Source organism: Peromyscus leucopus, chromosome 15, assembly GCF_004664715.2.
Source record: "Peromyscus leucopus breed LL Stock chromosome 15, UCI_PerLeu_2.1, whole genome shotgun sequence".
Taxonomy (NCBI): domain Eukaryota; kingdom Metazoa; phylum Chordata; class Mammalia; order Rodentia; family Cricetidae; genus Peromyscus; species Peromyscus leucopus.
In genome coordinates this window covers 9132140-9147788 of record NC_051076.1, presented here as the reverse complement: position 1 = coordinate 9147788, position 15649 = coordinate 9132140, and the positions used below count along the sequence as shown (strand labels likewise).

Sequence of the window (15649 nt, the reverse complement as noted above, 5' to 3'; positions counted from 1 at the left end):
CGTTGGAATTCAGAGAAGAAACTGACCATTTAATGAAGCTATACTCCAAGGAGATTAAAGAACTGGGTGATAACTTGTTCACAAGGTGAAAGGTACATCCCAAGAGTGTACAAGCCAGTCTCCTTAAGTGGCGATGGCCAGAGCCCAGGTTAAAAGCTCTACTACTTTGTCAAACCAAGACTTCTCTGTGGGCAATGGCCTCCTCAGGCAATGGCCTGCAACCAAGTAAACCCCTGTCAGTTCTAAGACAGGGACAAAAAGAACAGAGGAGGAAGAAGTATAAAGGAGCAGAAAAGAAGAGGATGAGCAGGAGAAGTAAGAGAGATGACGGTAGGAGGGAGAGAATGGAGGAAGGAAGACACCAAGGAAGGAGGTCCATGCTCTCAGGGACTGTGAGGTCCACCCTGGTGCCCTCGTCTTGTCTTTCCCCTTAGGGAGAAATGGAGCCCAGCTCATCTGGGGGTTGTTACCTGAATGAGATCGTCCAGCTCGGTGGAGTTGACGCAGGCGTGCTGGGCTATGAAGGTCTGTTTCTGGATAACGATGGTGGTCCTCTGGGAAATCTCCTGAGGCTGCTCCAATGCCTTGAACACAGTGGCTCCAATGATCAGGTAGAGGACGACCACCAGGAAAATCGTGGAGACCGTCTTCCATTTCATAACATTAATGGCCGTGTCAGTCTCCACCCGGGAAGCAAGCACGGTGGGTTTTGCGGAGAAGGAGAGCCTCGGTTTGGAGTTCTGAGCGGCAGACTTGGGATCCAGCAAGTCAGGGGCCGCCACTGACAACAACAGAGAATTTGGGTTAGGCTAGAGGAGTCTGGAAGCAAGGGGTTAGCTGCTTCTTTAGGGGGTCAGCCGGGGCTGGCTGAACTCAGGCACTCTCCTAGTGGGAGCTGAGGGACCTCACCCCGCACGCAGCCTTCTCTAATCATTTCCAGAACCATATATAGGCTCAAGGGAGAGGGCTGGGCTTCTGCTCTTTGCTGCCAATGGAGTGCCAGGTGGATGGAAAAAAACAGGGGTCAGACCAAGAAGTCAAGAACTAAACAAAAGAATGCCTGAGGAGTTTCTCATTCTAGATTTGTTTCTGCTCATGATTATGTATGTGTCAATGAAGATGCTGTGAGCTCCCAAGGGTTGATGGTACTAAACAAAATATCTGCTCACGAGGAAGGCTCATGGCTGACTCCTGTATATCAGACCTTTACACTGTAAGCAATCAGAGTAAAGAAGATTTGCTGTTTGGGTTTTCAGATTCTTACAGCGAAGGGATGGCGATCAGTGCAGTTAAAATATCCTTCCTACTTCTGGTGGGAACACACCACTTAGCGCAGTCATATCTAAAGCCCAGTCTTCCAAAGTAAGCACATTATGAAACATGGTTCTGCCATCGCTCACATGCTTAAAACACAAAAGTTATTGCTAACTCTTGAACCACACCAGCCAAGACAGGACCAAGGCCCTCTATTTCTCCAGCAAAATCAAGAAGAAAGAAAGGCAGCACATTGGCTTACACCTTAGGCCCTCCATGCTCGGCACAAGGCTAATTGCTCCATTAGAGCTCCCTGATTCTGTGGGGTGACTCCAAGTCCATCTATTATTTATCCAAACTCTTCAAAATCATCATTAATGGGTTTCATTTTAGAAAATACAAAAGCTATTCGATGGCCACTTGCGGAGGGAAAATAAGCCATTCACCACAGAGCATTTGATTGGAGAGGCAAGAGCGAACTAATATGGGCTAACAGAATGGTCAAGAAGATGGAGACTTAAACACCAACACAAATCATTAGCTTAAAGCCCACCACTTACAAAAGCAAGCCAGATTGCTGCCATGTGTATAATATAGGTTTCATAAAAATGGTAACATAACCTAAAATTTACTTTTCGATATTCGCATAGCAAATCCCCATGGACTTGCACCCTACAGCCTCAGAAATTACTCAAGAAGATGCTTATAAAGAGCATCCATTTACACACAGCTACCTATCCTGCCCTCTAAATGTAGGCTACCACAGTGAGTTCATAAAGTACATCTCCTGTTGCCCATCTAAAAAAGATACTCTCCAAACAAAGCTATTTGATGAACCAGACAAAGGGGGTTTGTAAAATGAAGGTGGGTGACAGGATCTCCTGGAGCAGCCGAGCTCACGGGAAGTTCTGACTTTGAAGAGATGAACTCATCAGAGCAGACCTGAGGATACAGCCCCTCCGCACCCCCCACCCCCACCCCCCCAGCAGCAGTTCTCCATGGAGACTCCCCAGGGTCAGCTTCAGCAGCTTCCTAAGTGAGGCTCAGCCCCCCACCACAAGTAGGGGTACCTCCCTCTCCACACATCCACCTGTTCCGAATCAAGTCACCAACTAAAAGACACCGACACCGTCACCATCCTGGCAAGGGTGATGCCTCTCAAAGCAAGCACTTCAGGGGTGTTAACTGTTTGGATTTTTACAATCTAATGACAGACTTGTGCTTACTACAGTTAGAGATCACTATCACCTGTAGCGGCTCCAGCACTCCCCACCCCCTCCCTGCTGCTCAGAATCTGACCGAAAAATAATCTAAAATTGAGCCATCTTCTGACTTAAAAAACAGAACACAGCAGAGGAGTCCTGTATCTAATCATAAAGTCAGGTCCCCCACCCCCACCCCAGGGTACTGACTTTCACCCTAGGGCTGCTTTCTTGTCGAGAGAATTATAAACCACTATCATTTACCCAGCCCCAGCGTGAAATCCCACCAAAATATTGTCATGATGCACCTTGAGAGAGAGACAGACAGACAGACAGAGAGCGAGAGCGAGAGCGAGAGAGCAGATATGGTGTCCTCTCTCTCTCTCTCCCTCTCTCTCTCTCTCTCTCTCTCTCTCTCTCTCTCTCTCTCTCCCCCCCCGTGTGTGTGTGTGTGTGTGTGTGTGTGTGTGTGTGTGTGTGTGTGTTAGGCTGATAAATTTCCTGAAGGAGTTTAATTCCTTTAAGCTGTGGCCTTATATTTAATTAGCAGAAATATATAATGCACAATTGGCAGACTAGAATGGACAGAAGCTGGTGGAATACAAAATAAATATTTAAAACAAACAAAAAGCAAAAGGCAGCCTTCCCTCCCAATCTAATCAGGGCGCTGTGGCTTCCCAGCCTCCACTGGTGATAGCAGAGAGGCCACGAAGCTGGCTGTTCACACACCCTCTACACCATCACTACCTCTCCCCTCCCCCAGCGTCCTCCTCAATGCACTCCTGGTCTCTAGTCCTCACCCATATATGCCTCATGCGCTGGCCTCTTGTGCCCCCCGAAACAGCAGCAGAAGCGAGCTTTTTATTTTATTTTCCCCAGCACCATTGCGTGTCCTCCATGCTATGGGCAACAAGTGTGATCAAGGCCACCGTGCAACCTGCCTGCGGGCTACTCTCCAGGGCTGACCCTCCTCTCTAGAAACTGTCTTAAGATGCGCCAAACCCACACCCGAGGGAGGCAAACGCAAAAACCCCAGGCACCAGCGGAAGAGCAGAAGACACCGCCAAGAGAGGATCCGGGCTGGGGTTGGGTAGCCAAGCCCGGATCACATCCAACCCACGGAATGGAAAGGAAAATGAGCCATGGGACCTGCGCCGCCCTCCCCAGAGAGCGCGCGGCCGGGGTGGGTGCCCGGGGGTCTCACCTCCTGCGGTATAGCCGGGTCTCTCCCGCGAGGCGCTGGCAAGCATGAGGCATGCAGCATTCAAAATGTTTTTTTTTTTTTTAACACAGACTTGATGCTTTTATTTTTCTTTTCTTTCTTTCTCTCTCTTTTTTTCTTTTCTTTCTTTCTTTTTTCTTCTTTTTTTTTTTTTTACCAACACGCCATTGTACTCACTCCTTATTCCAAGATGGGCTGCGCACTCCGAGCTGCACGGGCAGGCATTTTCCCCGGCTTTGTTTTACAAGGTGGGGAGAGCGGTGCTGGAGGCGGGAGGGGTGTAGGGGGAGCGTGAGAAGAAACGAAATCGCGGGAAGGAGGGGACACCAGCGGCGGCAGGCCGGGCAGAGGGCGAGGCCGAGGCCAAGTTGGGCTCGAAGGCGGCTGCCCCCGCGCGCGTTGGGTCACCCCGACTGCGCTGCCGCCTGGGGTCCCGCGCGGGCCCTGAGTGCGCTCGGCCCGTGGCTCCGCGCGCTCGGCCGGTGGCTCCGCGCTGCCCCGGGGCTCGGAGTGGGGGTGATCACTGCAGCCCGCGCGGCCGAGCGCCCGGGTGTCTTTGTGCCGCGGCCCCGCGCAGCCCCTCTCCGCATGTCTTTGTGCGGCGCCCCGCCTGGCCCGAGCCCCGCCGGGCGCCCGCAAGGGGGGGTGTGGCCCGGGGTGGCCCGCCCGGCCCCGCAGCTCCACTCTCCCCTCGCCTCGCCGCTCTTCCCTCCTTTCCGAACTCCCTCCTCCTGCCCCTGCGGTGTCCCCGCCTGGGCTCGCCTCCCCGCACCCCCCCTCTCAGCCCTGTGCGTCGCCCCAGCTGCCAATGCGTCCTCCCCGTGGCGCCCTCGGCCCGCCTCCCGCCCGAGAGCAGCATGAGCCTCACCTGCACCCATCACCCAGCGTCCCACCGCCACCTCCTGCTCTAGCTGTCAAGCATGCGTCTTCCACAGGGCTCCAAGCCATGCCTTCCCGAGTCCGGGTGTCGCAAGAGACCCCAGATCCCTACAGGTGAGTATCTTCCTCACTAGCGCCCCTCCAACCAGGGTGGCACAGAGACACCATCTCGCTGGTGCCCTGGGAGCCTCCGAGTGAGGGCTGCATGAGGACGCCGGGGTCTTCCAGGCTCCACTGGGGAAGGGTTAAGGTCTCAGGGCTACTTTCTTTTATTTGGGCCTGGGGTTCCTGAATCAGAAAGGAACTGGATGCCACAGTCAAGGGGGAATGGAGAAAAACGGACTGCTTTCTCTGGGACAACCCGCCACCCCACCCCCACCCCAAGGCTGGGACCAAGGATGCTGAATGTTGAGTGTGGGTGGATGCTGCGGGGGCGGCAAGACATCCGCCCTCAGGCTGAACTTGTTCACTGCCCCTTCCCCAACACCCGTGGAAACCCTAGACTGGGAGGCAGCAGTTCTGCCCAGACTGCTGGAGTGCATCGCCTGAGCTGCTGAACTCTTGAAGACAAGGATTGATTTGGAACAGAACTGGCCAAGGAAGGGAAGGAGACTGGATGCTGCCTTTACTCTATGTGGAAGAATTTCAGTTCTTTAAAACTGCCCTCCTGAAAGGCACTCCACTTTGCCATCAGGAACTCCCAGCTGGCCACCACCTTCTCCACCCCCCCCCCCCCCCCCCCCGTCACTGTGCTGCGCAAAGCCAGTGTTTTCTCTGGGACACGTAGCAAGTCACAGACACAGCCGTGGCTGTAACATGAACCTCATAAATCATTTACAAGACTCTCTCCAACATCAATGATTTTTTGTTTTATTTTTTTTTTATTCAAGAATAATCCCAGCACCTGTTTCTTCAACTGTAATAAAGCGTCCATCTTGCTTCAATTTAAACACCTTTTTCTTGACTTCTGGTTCTGCTCTCAAAAGTAACAGAAGTCATTAAAAAGAGAATGAATCTGATCTCACCAGCAGACTTGGACCCTCCCAGAGCTTCTACATCATCATAGCTCATGCTGTCTCCTCACTTCACTGCAGGTCTTTCTGGGCCCCATGACCTTCTCTCACAGTTTCTCCCAACACACTCCCTCTTCACACCTTACAGGACTAAGGGAATGCATCAGCTGAGTTCTGTACACAGAATATTCCTGTGTGCAAAAGTGCTTGCCCAGGGGATTGCTTTTAGGGGCTTAGTTCACACAATTCTTGAATCTTGCAAATCCCTCTGGAATCCCAGAGCAGCTACAGCACACTGGAAGCTTGAGGCACAGTTTCATCTACACCAGGAAGTCTCTTTTGTTCCTGAATGGGTGACACCCACCTACAGGACTACAGTAATCTTGAGCTAACTCCAGGGATAAAATGTCTTCACAGTGGCCCTTAGATTCCAGATTAGCATTCAATAAGAACTTCCATGCTGGGTGCGGTTTCCAGAGAGTCCTAGTCTGCTGGCTTACCATTTGTTTTTTTTTTTTTTCTGGTCAGTTTGTCACAGCACTATCTTGTGGACTCTGGGAAGGCTGGCCATGTCCCCTAACACACAGGACTATTGAGGGGTGCTGAGTTCAGGATTGCTGATAAGCACAAACATTATCATTCTCCTGGTCTCACTCCAAGCATCCAGAGCAAGGATACCCAACTTATAGAAGGAATGGGTAAAACTCCCCAACTTGAAATCATTTTTGCCCTACAAAGCCATTTTGCTGCCCAGGAAAAAATAACCCCAGGCTATCTTTCCTTTCCCTACATTTCTCTCTCCTCCCTTCCTTTCTTTGCTTTCCCTAATTTATTCCAAACCTTCCCTCTCTGGGTCTATCCATGCCTTGCCTTGACTGGTCTGTCAACTGAGTGACTGCCCAGTCCCCTGGGACATTGGCGCCCCTGTGTATTTCTGTACACATGCCTCCATGGCTCTGCTCTCCCACACTTGCAGGCTTTAAGTCTCACCATCAATCCCTGTCAGCTCACTGGCAACCTATGTGTGCAGGGTGCTTTGGTTGGTGTGCATGGTGGGGGTAGAGGGGTGGGGGCAGGAAAGCTAGCTCAACAGTTAAGAGCATTTGGTGTTTCAGAAGCGGACCCAAGTTCAGATCCCAGCACCGACACGGTGACTCACAACCATCTGTAACTCCCGTTCCAGGATTCCCAATGCCGCCTTCTGACCTCCAAGAGCACTATACAAACCTGGTATACACAAATACATGCAAGCAAACACTCACACACATAATAAAGATGAATCTCTAAAAACAAGGAAGAAAATTAAAAAGGAAAGATTCTAAACCATATGGGGGAGATTTAATCCAGAAGCTAAAAGCTAATCTCCCCAAATAATCTGAAGGGACCACGAGAGTGCCCAAGGCCCTGGCTGCCTCTAGCCTCCTGTCCAGAGCAGCCCCACAGTGCCTCCTTCAGCATCCCTGCCCCTTTAAGCAACTTGTATGACAAAGGCATGCATAAGAGTGTTTGAAATAAGAGGAAGACCAGATTGTGTGTCACTGAAATGAGAGAAGCAGGTTGGGTTGTCCTATTAACAATGCGCACACCTTACTCTGTACACACCAACCTCGTGAGAAGTGTAATGGAAGGGCAGAGAATTGCTTTGATCATGTTTTAATCCACAAGAAAAGTCCAAAATACATGGTGAAAAGATTGGGCTCCCAAAAAGCCTCCTTCTGGTCCTTTCAGAATATATACAGAGATCCAACTTGCAGCCTGAACTCAGAACTTCATTCTCATGTTAATTTTGCTATTTATTTATTTATTTATTTATTTATTTATTTATTTATTTATTTATTTATTTTATCCTGGCTTACTCAAAATGCCTTCATGGAGGAAAAAAAATAAGAAATGAGCATGCCTCTTTTTTTTTTTCATTATTTTGAGTACATCAAAGGAATTCTGTGAGCATCCTACCTCTGCTGCTTCTGAATTGTGAATAGAATCATCTGATGGTCAGTTCCTGATCTACTAAATAGGGAGTGCTCACTGTGCTCACAAGAAATGGATGGAAGAGCCAGGGTGACACATCATTCGTAATGTCATCTTCATGTTACTAAAATGGAATACTTGAGGTGACTAACCTAGAAAGAGAAAAAGGTTATATTGTCCTATAATCCTGAAGGTTCCAGTACAAAATCATATGGTCTCATTTTATGGGACCTATATCATGAAGACAGAGCTACCATAGCCACATGACTTACACCACAAACAAAGAAGCCAGAGAGAAGCCTGGGCAGCCTGCATCTCACCATCCTCTTTTAAGCCAAGCTTCCAATGATCTAAAGACCTCCCTCCAGGTCCCACTACCTACAAGTCCACGGCACTTCCAGATACTGCCACACTGAGGTCTTAGCCTTCCACACTGGTGCCTTCGGGAGACATTCTAGATCCAAACACTGGCACCATTTACATGTATAATATGATAATTTACCCATTAGCCTAAACTCATGAAAACGGGAGCTACTGCTGAAGCCAGACCACCAGCAAATTCCAACTCCTTATATATTTTGTAATGTATTTAATCTTTCAGGAAACACCATTCTACAGATAGGAGGAATAAGGCACACTGGTCAAATACTCACTGAGTGGCTGGCTACTTCACCCTGAGCAGTTCTGTAGACACAGCAAGCACACTGCCTTCAGGATGATTGGTCTAAAGAGGGTAGGTATAAGTGAACACACCTGTGACATTCCAGTACATAGCACTGAGAAAGTTACAGGGCACTGCGGCAGTATTTTATGTTGAAAGCTCAGAGAAGGCCTCTGAGGAAGTGAGCATATGTATGAGGAAGTAACAACTGTAAGGAAAGATCTTCCCCAACAGAAGGGCTTGCCAAAGGCCTGTGGTGGGAGACAGCTGGGAGAACACAGGGAACTTAGGGAGCCGGGTTGGTGGGGGGATTTGTTCTGCAGCAGGAGAGAAGTAGATGAGGCCCCTAAGAAGCATGCATCAAATGTCAGTAAGACCTGAGCTGTGTGATGCCTTTTAGAAGGCAATCCTTCAAGGCCGGCTGTCCACACAAGCTATGTGTAGGATGGGATGTCTGCAACTTGAATTAGAGTCATCTGAAGGGGCTGGTAGAACCCACAGGCTTCTCCCACACCCAGAGTTCTGATATTTTTTTTTTTATCTTCAGTGAGATTTGAGAACTGGCACTCATAACAAGTCTCGAGGAGACACTAATGCTGTCGGTCAAGGACTACACCCGGAACCATTTGACAAGGGATGGGATCCAGGCCTAGGCTGCCATGATCGCACATGACCACTGGGGCAGTTTTCAGCAGTGTGAGAAATACGGCTCCAGAGCAGTGTAATCGTTGGCAGATCAGGGTAGACACCCACATATGTCCATATCACATCTCAGCTTCAGTGTGACCTGAAAAGACTTGGTTGTTCCATTTTCAACACAGCACTTCTGCATCAGTCACTTTTCTGTTGCTGGGATGAAACACCATGACCAGAAGTAACTTACAGAAGGAAGAGTTTGTTCAGACTTAAAGCTCCAGAGGGTTAGAGTCCACCCACAGAGGCAGGGAAACACAGTAACAAGTGCGGACACAGCAGCAGCTGAAGCAGGAAGCTGAGAGCTCTCATCCTCAACCACAGGGGGAAGTAGAGAGAGTGAGCTAAGGGTAGTTGATGAGTCTAGACTCTCCAAGCCCGCCCCAGTGACATGCTTCCTCCAGCAAAGCCACACCTAAACCTCTCCAAGCAGTGCCACCAACTGGGGACCTAGTGTTCAGACACCCAAATCTATAAGGGACGTCTCCCATTCAAAACACAGTAGCCTTTGTGCCTGGTCCCTGATGGCTCTCATTAGCTGATGGCTGTTCGACCCAGGCAACGCGTCAGGTAAAACCCATGCATGGGACCAAGGACCTGTGCCTGTGCAGCAGTTTGCCTTTGCTTGACAGCGCAGTTTCTGCTGGTGCTGACTACGGTGCTGGGAAGAGGAAATCAACATCTCCTCTGAGATTGTCACAAACAAACAATATGGAGAGTGACTCCCTGAAGACATGTTCTACTGTGCTCAGAAAACAAAGCTTCTGATGTCCCATCCATGGTCTTCCCTCCGCTTACATCTTTTTGTGTCTGTGACTGAACGTGCACATGTCAAACCTGCCCAAGGCCATAAGCTGGACTCACGGAAGATTTAACATGGATTACCCCAGGCCATATTTCCCCTAGATGAAAATCCTAAAATATAGACAATGACTTTCTATTAGATTCAAAGTTTGGTAAAGTGCTCAAGGACTTTCTACATTTCCTAAAACATGACCCAGGTACTTTGACTCCCTGAGTAGTCTATCCTAAGTCCTCCTGGTCACTGTTCCCCAGGGCCTTTCACCAATGGCCTCCTCTCCACTGAGAATCGACCCCTTTCTACACTGCGACAGTGCAGAACTTTTGAATGTAAAATGTGTTGTTGAAACCCTACACACTTGCTTGTTCCTGGTGCCTTCGGAATTCAGGCCACAGTGTGAAAGGTGGCCCAGGGCCAAGCAGCTCCTTGCTTTATCAAAATGAAGGAGGAGGAAAGAGAAAAGGGGCCATGGGAAGGAGGGAGAAGGAAGGAACAGAGTGAGGGAAGAGGGAGATGGGCAAGAGGAGAGGAGAGAGGAGATGGAGAGGAAGAACAATATAGACAACCTATACCAAAGGTTCACCATGAGCCAGGTGTATTGAAGACCCTTCATTTGTGGTTTGGTCCTCGTCAGGACCATAGGAGACAAACAACGTGGTTCTTAGCCTTATTGAAGTCAACTAACTTCCTCTGCACAATGCGGGCCGGTGAGTGTACTGTGAGTACAGAGGCCTTTCACCAAGAGCTTCAGCGTCTCTGCGTTTGCTGTTCAGTCACCAGCTGGATTCCAGGTTTTTGGATTCATTTTACCACTTCTCCCCTAATAAGCCTTCGTGCATGCCAGTTTTTCCATCCTGGACTGTGCCTGCCCCCTTTCTGAGGAGAATACAAGCTACATCCCCATCAGACCTCAGCTGAAACACCCCTCTTCCAAAAAGCCCACTACCTCCCAAGCAAGTTCAGCCCATTGCCCCCAACACACGCTCCTACAGCACAGCCTGTGTAGCCGTCCTTCCAGCTTCGCTGTCATTAAATATTTATTCAGACTGTCTTTTATTACTAATGGAGCAAAAAACGTGGGTGGCTAAAAACAACAGAAATGTGTGGTCTGCATTCTGCAGACCAAAGGTCAGAAATCAACGTGTCCCAGGGCCATGCTCCCTCACAACTCCCCGGGACCAATTCTGTTGACTGGCAGTTCCTGCAGTTGGCTGGAAGTCCATGGTATTTCTTGCCTTGGAGACAGCTCTCCCGTGCCCTGGGCACTGTATCCTTGTCTTTCTTCATAGCATGTGTGCCCTTCGAGTGGCCAGTTTTCATATCCGCACTTGCCCTTCTTTAAGAGACCAGTAGTATTGCCCAGGCCACTCTAAGGATCTCATCTTAATTGCTTCTGCAAAGACCTTATTGCCCAGTAAGCTCACATCCTAAGGTGCTGGGATTAAGATTTTATTTATTTCCCCCAAAATATTGATTGTGGGAAAATACAATTCAGCCTGTAACATTGCCTGTAAGACTCCAATAAATTCAAAAAGACCTTGGCATCTTGTTCCTCCGCACAATAGCTAACATATAGTAAGTTCAAAATTCCAAAAATCAATGCTTATTCCATGAGTCAAAGCCCAAAAATAGCGTGACTGAGAGCCTGGCCATCAAGCAGGGGTCCAAAATCTCAAAGCCTACAGCCTCACAGAGGTACCATTTGCTTATAAAGTATGTATCAGAAAGGAAGCAAATATTTCAGGCAGCTTCCATTGCTTCCTTCCAGAAGAGAAACTGACCCAGAGTCTGTGAAGCCAGAGTTTCAGATGATTTTTAGAAGAGATTTTCTAATTTTCAAATTAAGTCAAATCAGATGAAGAAATGGCTGACAACAAAAGTCCCCGCAGGTTAAACATGACTCAGGCCACGTGACCACGGCTATGGCCACGTGACCATGGCTATGTCAGCACAGCCTGAGAGGCCCTGGGAGGGATGGTTATAATGTGATTTCTTCACTGAGTTAGTCTGTGTTGAAGTGTCTCAGTTTGAGACATGGGGCTAGTACTAAAAAGGCTCTCCCTTCTCTAGCACAAAACTGAAGGATTGTCAAGAAAAACACAGAGCCTTCAAAATAAGTAACACTTTAATGTTTGAGAAAAAGCAACATTAAATCCAGACATTCCTAATAAACACAGACAGCCCACCCTCTTGTTACCTCACATTTAGGCCTGATTGACTCCTCCTCCATTGTTACCTTTCTGGTTAGGTCATGAGGTCAGGATCCTTCTCTGATTGTGACAAATGCCAGAGATAAGTCAACTTGTAAAGAGATAAGGTGTGCTTTTGGCTCACAGCACGGGGAGGTTCCCATCCATTACAGATGGGCTCTTTTACTTTGGACTGGTGAGAGTGGACTGTAGTATCACCATAGGCAGGTCAAAGCTATTCACCTCACAGTGGGGCTTAGAAGACAGAAACAGGCTTGAAGGTTGCAATGCTGCAATCCATGCAAAGATACACCCCTAAGGACAGAAGACCTCCTATGAAGATTCTACCCTCTCCAAATAGCAGGGAGCCAGGCTTTTATTCAAGAGCGTGGTGGGGGAGGGCCTGGTATAAATAGCTATTAATCTAATTTTAAATTTCCAGATCCAAACACAAGCAGTCATTGTCTATGGGACCAATCTTCTTCTAGACCATCAGTTTCCCCTCTTTGAAACTCCACCAACTGAGCAGAATTAACAGAAGCATCAAGCTACCAGAAACCACGTGCCTAAGCATTCCTTCCAGGGCCAAGGTCATGAACCAACTTAGTCATTCCATGAATTCCCGCACCCATCCCCTCTCAGAAAGGAAAAGTCCTTCCTCTAGAAGCTGCTGATGCTTGGCTGATGAAATTGCCTCCATTATAGTTTTTCTCCCCAATTCCTTCTTATTGCCTGTGCAACTTCCACCACACTGATGTTTGTGATGCGGCTGTGTAGCCAGCCCTACAGCAGCCTGCACAGGAACCCCCCAAAAGAAGGGTGGTTACCCTGGAATGTTCTACAATCTGGAGGGAAATGGTATCTTAATTGATGAGGGCTTCATGATATGGAGGGCACTCTGACCTTTCCTAAGCAGCCAATCAAAATGTAAAGCTTCTCATTGGTCCAAAACATAGTTTGCCTCCATGGGACAATGGGCATAATTTGGTAATGAGCAGCGAGAGTGTTGATTCTGGGTAGTAGTCACAAGCTTCTCTCAGTCTCTGTGAGAATCACAAGACATGTCAACACCACACTCCAACTAACACAGCTAATTATGCAAATGTGTTTATGGAGTGTCAGAACACCCATTGAAAAGCTACTTGGACCAACACAGTAATTTCTATATTATAAAACCCCAGACCCATGATGGAAGCAAGAACCAACCCTGATGAGGAAAGTTTAGTTTGACCCCCCAAGTTCCTGTGACATATTCTTCTTTATATGTCAAGAAATGAAAAATCCATTTTAAAACTTTAAGTTAGATGAATAATTGTTTAGATTTCTTGAGACATCCAACTCACCACACATTGTGAATAAACTTTCCTGTAAAATTATTGATAAGCTTCATCTCTAGTGAACTCAACCATATTTATTATATGCTGATACACACTTATGGAAGGACTCGTTTTTATGTTTGCCTTCCTCTGCCCAAATAAGTGCTAATGGGACAGCTATGGGCCAGTACCTCACCTGAGCTCTTTTTTAGTTCTAAGTACATCTAGTCAATATTTGAACTGGTTTTTTGTGTGTGTGTGTGTGTTTTTATTATTTTATTGTATATGTATGGGCATTTTGTCTGCATATATGTCTGTGTACCACATGCATGTGGTGTCCAGAGGCCACAAAGGGTATTAGATCCCCTGAAACTGGAATTATGGGTGGTAGTGAGCTGTTATGTGGGTGCTAGGAATTGAACCTGGGTCCTTTGCGAAAACAGTCACTGCTTTTAGCCACAAGCCATCTCGCCAGCCCCTATGCTTTATTTATGGAATGAATGATAACATCATCACTACCCCGGACAGATGCAAAAATCAGTTCTTACAATGTCCAGATGATGCAGTCCATCATGACTGTGTTTATCATCAAACATTTAAAGTGTTTCCTTTGAGACATGGGGTGTCTATGTGTTTCTCCTATTTTCTTCATCATCACAAGGGAGTGTAAGAACAGATTCACGTGAACCAGCACCGCCCACTGGTGAGATGTTTAGATTTCAATCCCGGCCCAGCCAATTGTCACCTGTGCCTTAGTGTTCCCATCTGAGAAAGGGAGGTGAAAATTCTGTCATCTCCAGTGTGTCAGCACAACCCCAGAGAGGAAACACTTGAAAACGTGTTTCCAAGAGTGACCGAACCACTCAAAGAACTCGGTGATCACTGGCCATTGCTGTCACTGTCATTGACAGCCATGGTCCAAGAAAGAAGAGAGACTTTGGAGACAAGAGGGGAACAGAAAGGAAGAGGCCACTTCTGTTCCAGAAGGCTCCAGAAAACACTTGGAAGCTGCCTTTTAGGAACCAAATGATACCCCAAAGGAGGAAAGAAGTCAAAAGGAACTCATCCCTGTTCTAGAGAAAAGAGGACCATTAAGCAGTCCCCTCTTTGGGCAGGGAGCCTTTCATAGACTCCCTGGGATGAAGTCCTTCCCAGGAGACAGCAAAGGGGAGGTGGGTATCAGTCAGTACTGTCAGAAAGGGTGAGAGTGGGCTGCAGTGGGCTCCCAGAACCTCACATAAGCGACCCAGAAATGGCCACCCTACCATCTACCATGCACGTAGTCAAGTTTCTCTTGGCTGTGTGCCCCAGGGAATGAGCCATAGCTCTCTGAGATGCCCCTTGCACTGTGTTCAGCTTGTCTTCAGTCCCCTTAGCGGTCACAGCTGCTTTCCTTCCTCTGGCTTGGGCAAATGGTCTCTTTATTTTTTTCCTATGAAAGTCATCCTCTGGACACAGGTAAAAATAGTTTCCACAAGTAGGATTTTAGTTAAAATAAAATTTTTCTAACTATAGTTTGCTGGTTGCCAAGAGAACCAATGTATGTGAAAAGATGTAAACACAATAAGGGCCCTGGAGAGGGTGTGGGCTCCGAGCCAGCAGGTGCGCCATGCATGGATCACTGTGACTCATGCAGTGGGTTAGTTCCCTGCACAGGCTCACCAGGGATTGCTCCTGTCCCTGTCACCACAGGACCACACTGGGCTCATTTTAATTAATGCACAGTTGTCAAATATTTACCAAACTATTTTCAACAATTGGTAGAAATCTGTTAGCCACTAAGGGTAGCTATGAATACAATTTCATGATCTTTTTCTTTTTCTTCCTGTTTTTGTACATTGACTCCCAGCAGTGGAATGCTAAATTCTGTGGTGGTTTTTCTTTGAATAAAAATTGGGTGGAAAAAAAAGAAATTTGTTTGGCGTTTTCCATTGATATTTTCTCAGGAAGTGGTGCCAATGCCACATTGCTCAGATTCCAAACTGACTCCTAATGTTCTTGGTAATTAACTGTCCTGTTTTTGTTTTTGATTTTTTTTTTTTTTTACTAAAGTCATAGTTGTCATTTTTGGATATGCCCTTATATTCTTCTGCACATGTACTCACTGAATGTCAGATATCATTGATCTTAATGGCAGCAAGCTTTCCTGGTCTCTCTGGACCTGAACATTGCATTTGGAGTTAAGAAACTGTGTGAGTCAGTGATCTATTGCTGTGAAGAGACATCATGACCACATCAACTCTTACAAAAGAAAGCATGTACTTGGGGCTGGCTTACAGTTTCAAAGGCTTGATCCATTATCGTCATGGCAGGGAGCATAGCACAGCAGCACACAAGCAGACATGATGCTGGAGAAGCAGCTGAGAGTTCTACATCCAGATCCACAGGCAGCAGGAAGTGAAAGCCATGGGGCCTGGTTTTGAACCCTCAAAGTCCACCCCCAGTGA

At 47.7% G+C, this 15649-nt stretch overlaps 1 protein-coding gene across 5 annotated transcripts in view; it reads right to left on the bottom strand.

The window, feature by feature from the left end:
• Nucleotides 1-15649, bottom strand: part of Kcnk2 (potassium two pore domain channel subfamily K member 2) — a 195873-nt gene that overhangs the window by 129761 nt on the left and 50463 nt on the right. For 2 of the 5 annotated variants that reach the window (XM_028876758.2, XM_028876762.2), the window contains exon 2: nucleotides 471-781. In XM_028876758.2, the coding sequence (XP_028732591.1) occupies nucleotides 471-781 (311 nt within the window). Of the gene's footprint in view, nucleotides 1-470; nucleotides 782-3660; nucleotides 3796-3855; nucleotides 4260-4546; nucleotides 4962-15649 lie in introns of those variants that run through there. The other 3 variants (XM_028876759.2, XM_028876760.2, XM_028876756.2) reach the window with 3 other exon arrangements.